General features: G+C 40.7%; 1 protein-coding gene across 7 annotated transcripts in view; it reads right to left on the bottom strand.

The window, feature by feature from the left end:
- The window catches only part of LOC140188835 (septin-2), a 200,429-nt gene that overhangs the window by 27,412 nt on the left and 160,071 nt on the right, over positions 1 to 12,946 (bottom strand). For all 7 annotated transcript variants that reach the window (XM_072245497.1, XM_072245489.1, XM_072245521.1 and 4 more), the window contains one exon: positions 9,492 to 9,549. In XM_072245497.1, coding sequence (XP_072101598.1) covers positions 9,492 to 9,549 — 58 coding nt within the window. The remainder of the gene's footprint in view (positions 1 to 9,491; positions 9,550 to 12,946) is intronic.

The raw sequence follows: 12,946 nt of genomic DNA, 5'->3' as shown, positions 1-12,946 counted from the left end.
ACATTCTGCGGGTATCTCGACAACAGAATACCATACTACCATAAGACAAAAGAGCAGAAGTCGGCCATTCGGCCCATCGAGTCTGCTCCACCATTTTATCATGAGCTGATCCATTCTCCCATTTAGTTCCATTCCCCTGCCTTCTCACCATAACCTTTGATGCCCTGGCTACTCAGATACCTACAATCTCTGCCTTAAATACACCCAATAACTTGGCCTCCACTGCCGCCCATGGCAACAAATTCCATAGATTCACCACCCTCTGGCTAAAAAAATTTCTTTGCATTTCTGTTCTGAATGGGCGCCCTTCAATCCTTAAGTCATGCCCTCTCGTACTAGGCTCCCCCATCATGGGAAACAACTTTGCCACATCCACTCTGTCCATGCCTTTCAACATTCGAAATGCTTCTATGAGGTCTCCCCTCATTCTTCTAAACTCCAAGGAATACAGTCCAAGAGCGGACAAATGTTCCTCATATGTTAAACCTCTCATTCCCGGAATCATTCTAGTGAATCTTCTCTGTACCCTCTCCAACGTCAGCACATCCTTTCTTAAATAAGGAGACCAAAACTGCTCACAGTACTCCAAGTGAGGTCTCACCAGCGCCTTATAGAGCTCCAACATCATATCCCTGCTCCTATACTCTATTCCTCTAGAAATGAATGCCAACATTGCATTAGCCTTCTTCGCCACCAACTCAACCTGGAGGTTAACCTTAAGGGTATCCTGTACGAGGACTCCCAAGTCCCGTTGCATCTCAGAACTTTGAATTCTCTCCCTATTTAAATAATAGTCTGCCCGTTTATTTCTTCTGCCAAAGTGCATAACCATACACTTTCCAACATTGTATTTCATTTGCCACTTCTTTGCCCATTCTTACAATCTATCCAAGTCTCTCTGCAGACTCTCCATTTCTTCAGCACTACCGGCCCCTCCACCTATCTTCGTATCATCAGCAAACTTAGCCACAAAGCCATCTATTCCATAATCCAAATCGTTGATGTACAATGTAAAAAGAAGCAGCCCCAACACGGACCCCTGTGGAACACCACTGGTAACCAGCAGCCAACCAGAATAGGATCCCTTTATTCCCACTCTCTGTTTCCTGCCAATCAGCCAACGCTCTATCCACGTACTTAACTTTCCCGTAAATCCATGGGCTCTTATCTTGTTAAGTAGCCTCATGTGTGGCACCTTGTCAAAGGCCTTCTGAAAATCCAAATATACAACATCCACTGCATCTCCCTTGTCTAGCCTACTTGTAATTTCCTCAAAAAAATTTTAATAGGTTTGTCAGGCACTATTTTCCTTTAAGGAATCCATGCTGAGTTCTGCCTATCTTGTCATATGCCTCCAGGTACTCTGTAACCTCATCCTTGACAATTGACCCCAACAACTTCCCAACCACCGATGTCAAGCTAACAGGTCTATAATTTCCTTTTTGCTTCCTTGCCCCCTTCTGAAATAGCGGAGTGACATTTGCAATCTTCCAGTCCTCCGGAACCATGCCAGAACCTATCGACTTTTGAAGGATCATCATAAATGCCTCCACAATCTCCACAGCTACTTCCTTCAAAACACGCGGGTGCATTCCATTTGGTCCGGGAGATTTATCTACCTTTAGACTGTTCAGCTTCCTGAGTACTTTCTCTGTCGTAACTGTGACTGCGCACACTTCTCTTCCCTGCCACCCTTGAGTGTCCGGTATACTGCTGATGTCTTCCTCAGTGAAGACTGATGCAAAATACTCGTTCAGTTCCTCTGCCATCTCCTTATCTCCCATTGGAATCCCATAGAATCTTACATCACAAAAGGATACCATTCACCCATCGCCTCAGCATCAATGACTTAGTGCTGTCTGTGTGGAGTTTGGATGTTCTCCCCGTGACATGGTGCTCCAGTTTCCACCCACATCCAAAGGTGACTGAGGGATCAGGGAGGCGATGATAGGAATATGGGGATAATAAACTTTGCTGGTCAACAAAGTAACAATGGGCAAAGGACATGTTTCTGTGTTGTATGACCTACGAATATATTTGCTGGGCGAAAACCCTACAACTTTCAGGACCACACACCACAACAGATATGTGGTGGATGTTTGGGAGCACTTGCTGAGGGTTCTGGATAGATTTGTACCACTGAGACAGGGAAAGGATGGTAGGGTGAAGCAACCGTGGTTGACAAGCAATGTGGTGCACTTAGTTAAGAGGAAGAAAATAGCTTACATAAGGCTTAAGATCAGACAGGGCTCTGGAGAGTTACAGGGTAGCCAGGAAGGAGTTTAAGAATGGACAGGAGAGCATGAGAAGCCCTTGACAAGTAGGATTAAGGAAAACCCCAATGTGTTCTAAATGTTTTGTGGCGAACAGGGGGACGGCCAGATTGAGGCAAGGACTAATCAGAGACAGAAGAGGAAACTTGTGCCTTCAGTCTGAGGAGGTAGAGAGGGGTACTTTGTTTCAGTATTCACCAGTGAGTGAGACCTTGACGATTGTGAGAATAGTGTAAAACTGGCTGATATGCTCGAATATGGTGATATTAAGAGGATCTGCTAGAACTTTCGAAAAACATTAGGATAGGTAAGTCCCTGGGGCCTGAAGGGATATACCCCAGATTACTACAGGAGGCAAAGAGATGGAAGAATGGAGGGTTATGTAGGAGTGAAGGTTAGATTGATCTTAGAGTAGATTAAAGGGAGAGCACAACATCATGGGCTGAAGAGCTTGTACTATGCTGTAATTTTCTACATTTTAAGTTACTTACTACCAGTATATGGTTTCTGAAAGTTCCCATAGAACCTGATGCCATTGGATGATGAGTTCCAGATTCATAACAACTCTCCAAATGACACAATTTCCTTATTTCTGTCTCCAACCATATCCCCAGATATAATAAATACATAACCTGGGCTACCCCTCCAAGTTTTGCAGGGAAAATGGCTTACATGCCCTTTCAAAACTTACCAGGATTCCATGGAAAAGGCAAGGATAAAATACCTGACAACATGAAATGAGAGAATAGGAAGATGATCTACAAGATTTCAAAATTAGGTTAATCTAGTATGATTCCGTATGGGGAAGGCACCAACAACATAATCCAATCACCAAAGAAGAGTATTAGATATATTTAATCTATTGAGGAGAAATGAACAGAATGGGAGTCATCTCAAGCAGAGCCCAAACACCAGGATAAATCAATCCAAGCTGAATAGCCTGCTTCTGCAGTGCAAATTCTATATTAACTGAGCAACACTCCTGAGTCACTGTCAATCTTTTATCCTGAAGATGAATGGTCAGTTTCTCTAATCATCCAGCATAACTGAACTCTTATCCACACCATTCAGTACATCACCTGTGCTCTTGCCACTACATCAACATCCATTCTAAAATGGACTGCCCAAAACTATACATAGGAATTGAACCAGAATAAGACATATGTTGAAGACTATTTTTCATTCAGAAACTCTATTCACAAAGTTATCTACCCCACTTTGTTTCTTAGCTTCTTCTGACAAATGAATAATTTGTAAACAATCACACTCTCAATTCTCATTAATGCACTTCAAAGTAACATCATTTAAATTATGCTGCTCTCCACATTATTTCTCCCAGGTAGAATGACGACAGTGGAAAGGTTAAGGGAAATGGTGATGAGACAGTGCTAGAGGCCAGTAATACTACAATCACATTCCATGTGACGATTCATCAAAGAATGTGAAAGAAAATATGGGTTCTGGTGAAGTGATTTTATAGACTACATCATTCAGCTCTTCTAATATTCAATCATGTCTATAATCTCCAACTCCTTCTTTCCTTCCGTTTTATCTTGATACCTGGACAATTAGCCAGATCTACAGAAGATAACAAAGGAAATTCCTAAATGGGAAAACAGCATGAACAGAGTATATATAAATGATATCTCTAAAGTTGTTGCACCTTGACAGTGAAGCCCACAGTGCGGGTCAGGAATCATAAAAAATAATTACTTTTCTCATCATTTTCTCTAGTCTTTGATGTGACCTGCTTCTCCACTTCTGCTTATATTATAGAATAGCCAGCCAACAGCTGCACAATTGCACGTCATCCACAAGCATTAAAACTCTTGGACCTTTTCTGGTACTTAAGTATTTCTTTTTATCACTTTTTGTGTTTTAAATTCCACAGCTTTTATTGAGCTTTTCACTGAGCCATTATCATGAAGGTAGGACCTTGCATGGAATTTGCTCCCTTAAAACATTTGTTCCATCTCACGACAAACAAGAGAAAATCTGCAGATGCTGGAAATCCAAGCAACACACACAAGATGCTGGAGGAACTCAGCAGGCCAGGTAGATCTATAGAAAAATGTACAGTTGACGTTTTGGGCCGAGACCCTTTGGCAGCACTGGAGAAAAAAAAAGGTGAGTAGATTTAAAAGGTGGGGAGAGGGGAGAGGCAAACGCAAGGTGATAGGTGAAACCGGGAGAGGGAGGAATGAAGTAAGGAGCTGGGAAGTTGATTGGTGAAAGAGATACAGAGCTGGAGAAGGAGGAGTCTGATAGGAGAGGACAGAAGGCCATGGAAGAAAGAAAAGGGGTTCTATATAAGGAGCGAGGCAAACCTTTCCGAGGAACCTTAAGCAGCAAAACATTGCTGCCTGTGACCAGTACAGGGGTAAGTTATTGTTACCAAGTGCACCAGTTTTTCTATTTGTACGTAACCAGCAAGATGGTGCCAGCGACCAAGGGCGACATCCTGCAGACAGCTCGAAACTACTAGATACTCTCCCTTCTTTTAAATATCCTTGCTCTGAACTGCAATCGATCGCAGCTTATAAACTACATTTTATAGATGTATTTTTGAGCTGACTAAATGATCTGCCACTTTTCCGATCTCCTAGAAGATTCACCAAGGATGAAAGGGAAGGCCCTCGATTTGTAACAGCGGAACACAAATCCATGATCAGTTCCATTACTCCGTACTGGTTAATGCATCAAGATTAAAATCAACGAGGACAAGAGCAGAAAATGAACAAGTGTTCAGCGCGTTGCCACCATCTTGCTGCTATAGATGGAAGGTGTAGGAGTCTTAGGTTCCACGTTACAAGGTTCAACTCCTATTCCTCACTGGCTTGTGGCTGTGAATTCAGTGGTTTGATGTTTAATGTCCATAACGCAGAACCTGCTCTGTAGTTGTGGCTCATTTTGGGGACAGTGCAGTTGATGTTCCATGTGCTTTTGTTTACCTTTTTTTTTTTTTTACTAATTGTGCGACTTGATCAAGGCGCTTCGGTGCGGAAGCAGCTATGCGGCGATGGCCTGCAGCACTGAACTGACTGACTCGGTGGCTGTGGCTTGCGGCCCTTGCCTTTGAGACAGGCTTCACTTGCCCTGGCACCTCACAGATGTGGTGCGTCTGTCGGGGACTCTGCAGCTTGATGTTTAATGTTCTATGTGTTAATTGCTTGTTGTCTAAGCAAATTATTTTCTTTTATTCTTGTGCTGGGTGTTTGATGGTCTTTGTTGTGTGGTCCTTTTTTTAATCTGGTTCTATGGTGTTTCTTTGTTCGTGGCTGCCTGCAAGAAGACAAATTTCAGGACTGTATACTTACTTTTGATAATAAATGTACTTTGAAACATGATGATGATGAATGTAATGAAACACTCTGCAGCTCCTTTGCAAACACACTGGTTGCACCTTACTGAAAGTATTACTCAGTACAAGACAAAATTGACCAAATGGAGGTCAAATACTTGGTACAGTATTGCTACATTCCAGTCTCCATTCCCATTTCTGTACATAAAACAACCCTCTGTAGGCCCCTGAGCACTGATATTTGATTAGATCAGTGATTCCCAATGGGGTGGAACTCTCTCCCCCAAGGGGCAATTAAGTGTTCTAAGGGGGTGTAGGTGAAATAGAAGTTATTGAGATGCATTCAAGATTCTTGTGGGGGCGGGGGTGGCGCTGTGGTGCCGGTAAATGGCATCCTAACTTCAGGTATGAGACCTGACCGACTTTTACTAGAGCAGGCACTTCCATAAAAAAAGAGAATGAGGTACTGGAACATAGGAAGAACCACAGCTCTGCAGGCAGTGAGCACTCATAGTCAAAATGCGCCTGAAACTCGGCAATCCCAACCAACCTTATCAACCAAACAGACATTACTGGGGATACATAAATTAGTAACCAGGGTGCCCAACAGTACCCTTTGACCCACAGCACGGAACGAGTTGTGCAATTTAACAGTTGATAAGTCAAGTACACTCTCTCAACTTTCTCTACATATCTACAGAAAACAGGTCACAGAACGATACAGCATTCACTGGAACCAAATAGTGAGATAGAGCCAATCAGGGAACCTGCTGACCCTAAGGATTCCTCTAGAATTGTTCAAAGCAACCATGCAGTCAAGAACCATTACAGGGATGATGAGATCTTACGTGGGACCAACATGCTGCGGTCGTCAACATCCGATAGGCATCCCCAGTATGTGTTAATGTTCTATTTTAATTTAGCCCTATTAATGATGAATAAATATGTATGGCGCAATCTCTATGAGTCTGAAGATGGTGAAGCTGTGAATTCTAATCCTGCTAAGAAACAGAAACTGCAGGAAGTGCATCAGTACAATGTTACATACTTGGAGTACGGTTCTATTTCATTCCCCGCAGATCAGCAATGCCCCATGTGTCTTATTTGTAATACTGTACTGTCTAATGAAGCCATGAAACCATCAAGATTGCCCGAACTCTTCCATAAAAGACACCCTGGAAAGGCTATTCATGGTATTACTTAGTTCCAGAAGAGGAAAGAAGCATTTGAAAAGCATTGCACATCGAATTATTTGCCAAGAAAACTAAAAATGACCTTGATAGTGGTCTCATTGCTTCTAATAACATTTCCAAAAATGATAGCAAAGTGTGGAAAATCTCATACATTTGGTGAAAGATGAATATTGCCTGCTGTATCAGAAGTGCTCACCACTGTTCTCAAAATTGATGCCGGTATTTTAAAATTATTCCTCTGAGCAATAACTCTATCACGTCGTATTGACAGAATGAGTGAAGACATTGAGTATCAACAATTTATAAAGCAACAAAAAAAAAAGAATTTGGGATACAAGTGAATGAATCAATTGTGTGAGACAAGGAGGCATTGCTAACAGGATATGTACGGTTTATCAAAAAATGGAAAAGTTTATTAAAATATTCTCCTTTGTAAAAAGTATTTTTAAAAAAAAATCAATCTACGACAAGCTCAGAATGTGTATTGAGGATAAAAATATTCCAATTAGGGACATGATTTCTTGTGCAACAGATGGAGCACCTTATATGACGTGTCGCCAGGCTGGTTTGGTGGCATTTATGAAAAAAGAAATTCCAAGTCTGTTTGTAATCTATTGTGTAATTAATTGTCAACGTCTCGCAGCCAAAAACCTCAGCCAGCGACTTTTTCAAGCATTGACTCTTGTAATATCTGCTATCACCAAAATTAAAGCTCAACCATTAAATAGCAGCATATTTCGCTAGTATGCCAAGATAATGATGAAGACTTTAAACACTTGCTTCTTCACACTGAAGTGTGTTGGCTGTCAAAAGTCTGCTGCTTAACTGAATTGAATTGACTTTATTACTTACATCCTTCATAGACATGAGTAAAAATCTTTACATTACTTTTCAATTCAAATGTGCAATGTGCAATTATAGTAATTTATAATAACTATTATGTACAACAGGATAGTCAATATAACATAGAAATGCAGTTGCATCAGCATGAATTAAGTAGTCTGATGGCCTGGTGGAAGAAGCTGTCCCGGAACCTATTGGTCCTGCCTTTTATGCTGCAGTACTGTTTCTCAGATGGTAGCAGCTGTAACAGTTTGTGGTTGGGGTGACTCGGGTCTCCAAATATCCTTCAGGCCATTTTTACACACCTGTCTTTATAAATGTCCTGAACAGTGCAAAGTTCACATCTACAGATGCACTGGGCTGTCCACACCACTCTCTGCAGAGTCCTGCAATTGAGGGAAGTACATTTCCCATGTCAGGCAGTGATGCAGCCAGTCAGGATGCTCTCAATCAGGTCCCTACAGAAAGTTCTTAGAATTTGAGGGGGCCCATGCCAAACTTCTTCAAAGATCTGAAGTGAAAGAGGCACTGTTGTGCCTTTTTCACCACACAGCCGGTAGGTACAGACCACGTGAGATCCTCGGTGACATTTAGGCCGATGAACTTAAAGCTGTTCACTCTCTCAACCTCAGATCCATTGATGTCTACAGGGGTTCGCCCATCTCCATTCCTCCTGTAGTCCACAACCAGCTCCTTAAAACCTTTCTTTGATCTTTTTGACACTGTGGTTGTATTTTTGTTCAAAGTCGACAAGAGTTTGGGAAACAAGATTGAACTACATGGAGATATGGCATACCCTCGCCGATCTGAATGACAAAATGAACATTCTAAATATGAAACAGCAGGGTGAGAATCACAATTTAATCCAGGCAAAGAGCGTAGTGTCCACTTTTATCAGTAAATTGGAAATATATAAGTAAAACATTGGGAGAAGAATGTTCTCACAGTTTCCCTGCACAGAAAGAATGGCAATCTCTTTCACAGACAGTGATTTGCAAGGGTACTGCTTATACTTGTAGTCACTGAAGAAGGATTTTCAGAATCGATTCAAGGATTTGAATGATCTGCAAATTCTGACTGGGTAATTAATCCATTTCTTTGCAAGGTGGAAAAACAGGAAGAGAGCTTGCAAGAAAAACATATCACAATTCAGAATGATGAAAAAACAAAAACGCTTTTCAAAAAGGTTGGCTTTTGTGGTATATGACTACACCATCTTTGGAGAAGAGCCAAGCTGCTCCTCATTGCATTTCTATCCTCCTATCTTGTTGAAAGAGGCTTCAATACAGTGAACCACATACTCACAAACAACAGAAACCACCTGGACTTTGTTATGCGTAAGGACTGAAAGCTTTTGCTGTCACAACTTGAACCAGATATTTCAACTCTTGCTTAAAAACCATTCATCAAGCTCAAGGACCACACTGAATTCGAAGCTGTTGTAAAGTGCACAGGTACCTTGTAAGCCAGGTTTAAAGACAAATGAATATTTAAAGAAGGATCATTTCTCTCCTGTTAGCATATGGTAGACATGTTTTTGCACTACGGGGGCACCAGAGAGGTACTGGGCCTAAGAGGGTGTTGGCAAATAGGAAAGTGCTTTAGCAGGGTGTTGGGCTAAAAAAAGGCTGAGAAACACTGGGCTAGATCATTCAGTAAAGTGCATCTTCTGGTAGAAGATAAATAAAGGGTCATTAAAAACAAAGAGAGCAGGCAAGAAAAATGTAAATAATGAACTGATGACTCGGAAGGATTTGATTCGTTAGTCGATATAGTCGTAAACAGAAGGCACACACTATAAGATGTTGAGAACTCAAATTATAGTTTATCTTACTACTTACTGATTTCTGCACATTTCTCCTTACAAGTTAATGCACTCACCTCTGCTTCCTTCTGCAACAGCATCTTGTCCTTGTCAACCGTTTCATCTTCCACATTCCTATCAGTACAAAGAGATAAAGAAAGTAAATTGGAAACTCAAATTACCTCTGTTGATTAGAACTCAGGCAGTAAATCCCTATGCCAAGCATTTCCACATGAAAGTATGAAAATTTTGCAATACTTCAGTACCTGGAAATTATCTGTACATAAACTTAAAGAATTGCAACAATCACCGTACCAGCGTGACCATATTTTGCTTAACAATCACAAATGATAAAGTTTATCCCAAACCAAAGTCAGCCACCTAATTGTACTGCGTTATATTGTTGGAACATAAATACTAAATCCAGGAGTTTTTAACCAAAGAATGATCAGTGAATTTATATTCTATCTTTTTCTAGAGAGCACTGACAATTTGGCTCAAATAGGGAGCATTGATTTGTGGCCAGTTCCATCACTTAGCAACTAAATCCTCACCATGACAATCCTTCATCAATATGCTGGGAGAAAGATAATACCTTATATATCATGCTCTGCTAAATTTTGCCTATCATCCCTTTTTGACATCGTTTAACATTTTATTTTTTAAGTGTATCTAATTACAACACAGTATTTACTTTTGCCCAAATATCTCTAATTCTTCAAATTCTTTTGCTCAAATACCGGCATATACTCAAAGCACAATATCTTTTTCATTAAACAGCAAAAACATGATCAAGTACTTTTGGCACATTTTCCCATTTCAGTCTAGCCTAGCATATAATGAAAAAATACAACTCTATTAGTAATAAATGCTCTTTAAATGTATGTGAATGTTTCATGCACTTTCTGCATTCCAGTTTTCGGAGAATTAGAATACAACCCATACAATATAATCAAGCCTTCACTATTGCACAATTTATAACCAGTTTAACCCTTAGACATGTGATAATAACCACTCCATTTTTTCTGTAACCATGTCCAAAGGGTTTTTACCAAGCAATAATTAACTCCAAATCTTGGTTGAGTTGCATTAATGAGTCAGGCCCTGCCATTTACTATTTTCTATTCTGTTCAGATACCTACTTATGATTGTTACTCAAGACTTCACATCTGCATTATCTTGGGTGCCTACAATTCTTACCTCTTGTGCATCAACTTACAACACATTTTAGCTTGGATTTGTATTTTTTCCTCATCTGAGCTACCCGTCCACAATCCTATTTCATGCACTGACCTGTAGAATTCTCTCCATACTTTCTGTGTACCCAGTCTGAAAACAATTCCCACTGCTGCTTATTTCTTTGCTTTTCAAGCTTGCCTGCTCCATTCAGTAACCCATCCATTCTTTCCATTCAGTAACTTATCCCAAGTTCAAATGAACATTTCTGTGAAATTCCTGTCAGGTTCATGCCACCCTGATGACACAGCTTACTCCTGCCATAAAACCTGAATGCACGAGTACTCTGTTATTCCTCTCTACAACACACCTCCAAGCATTCATATACTGGACAGTCGGCCTTTGTTTCAACATCAAAGAATGCATTTACTAAGAATAGTTAATTACAAACATATAATCCATAGGTCAGACACAAGTTCCTTTCCAACTTCAGTTTTGCATCCCCAGCTCACAAACTCAATGGAAGACCTTTCCTTATTTGTCAGGGTTCAGCCACTGACCAGTATGGGGGCGGAAGAGAGGAAAGTAAACATCAATACATTCATTATGATTTTGGCAGAAGGGAGATTAAATCTTAAAATACTGTTTACCCTGATCTTCAAATGACAAGCAAAACACCTCAGCTTGCCAGTCTCCCACGTTAGACTAAGCAGGGGAGGGTCTCTCCAATGGCAATCAGCTGTCCACCTCTTGATATGCGATCAGTTCCTGTCCAGGACTCAACTGTTATCAAGGCTGCTATTTGTGAATTTACAAGCAAGCAGCACTTCAGAATGCTGTCACAACGTGGGATAAATGTAAACAACTGTTATCAAAATCTGTTATTTTACAAGATGGTGCAGATAAGCCTCTTAAACATAAAAGTTTTTAAATTTGAAGACAAACAACTAAGACCATATGCTAACTAACAGACAAGCTACTGAATGTAATGCAAGCGTCATTCACAAGTTAAAATAGCCCTTCACGCTTGCAAGCAGGGAGAAGCTCAGTGACAGAATCATTAAAAAATGTAACTATGTGGGCTGTACAAGAACCTTCCCAGATTCACCGCTGGAATGCAGTCCTACCATCTTGCTGCAATCATACCCAAGTTTCCTTTTTGTCTACCGTATGTTTTTATGCGTATGGATCCAAATCTTGATTGAGACATTTGTATGAATGTTTTGTCTAGGAATCATGCTCAACAAGCAACTCTTGCCAAAAATATGCTAATACATGACCAAAATAAGGGCACACAATAAAAAAGGTGTGTCACAGATAAAGAAGTGCAGTGATTTGAAAAAAGAAACATGATATGTTAGAGAAAAAAGAGAGCAAGTAAATATGGCATGATAAGCTAAATGAAGTATTCAAGCAAAGCTGAAGATTCATCAGTAAGAGTGTAGAAGAAACGAAGAAATAAAACAACCCTTCATCAAAATCATTGCTGATTGGTGTCATTTCCCGACACAATCCTCACATCCATTATTCACTTAATAACCAGAAATTGATTAATCTCTGCTTTTAAAGAACATATTGACTGAACCTCCAAAGCCCTCTGGGACAGAGAAATCTTCTGGGAAAGGTTCACGACTCTCTGAAAGAAAAATTTATCCTCATCTCATGTCTTAAAGGGACAGCCTCTTTTTGTGATACTGTGACCCCTGATCCCAGACCCTCATACAGGGGAAATCTTCCCCCTGCATCCAGTCTGTATACCTTCATAAGAATTTTATGAATTTTAAGATTTCGCCCCACTATAAACTCCAGATAATACAGGCCTAGTCTACAAAGCTGCACAGTCAATTGGACATTCTTTGTAACAATTAAATTAAAATTTCTCGCAACACACACAAAATGCTGCAGGAACTCAGCAGGCAGCATCTAATGAAAAGAGTAGAGTCGACGTTTCAGGCCGAGACCCTTCAGCAGAACTTCTGCATTAAGGTGTGATGACAAACCAAGTTATCAGAAGATTGAAGCTAATGAGAGAGAGATAAGGGAGACAATGGAGAAACGTTCAAAATGTTAATGAGAGAGGAGAGAGAGAGGTTAACGAAAAGAGACACAACTCAGAATATTGACAGACCGGTTGCTTTGAACCTGGACTGTTTGAAGTTTGATGGACAGGCAATACCCCAGCAGGGGGATAAAAAGAACAGGTTCGCTAAGGCACGACACACACCATGAGATAACAAGACCCTGGAAGAGCGGTGTGCCCCCACAAGTTGGTGGGAGTTTGGAGGTCCAGTTTGCAGGAACCGACCATAGACTCACAAGGTGAAAAGGTACGATTGGCGGGAAGCTGGTGCGTGTG

The sequence above is a fragment of the Mobula birostris genome, chromosome 2 (genome assembly GCF_030028105.1).
Source record: "Mobula birostris isolate sMobBir1 chromosome 2, sMobBir1.hap1, whole genome shotgun sequence".
NCBI classification, from domain to species: domain Eukaryota; kingdom Metazoa; phylum Chordata; class Chondrichthyes; order Myliobatiformes; family Myliobatidae; genus Mobula; species Mobula birostris.
Note: the sequence above shows the minus strand (reverse complement) of the source record. Positions and strands in the feature narration are given on the sequence as shown.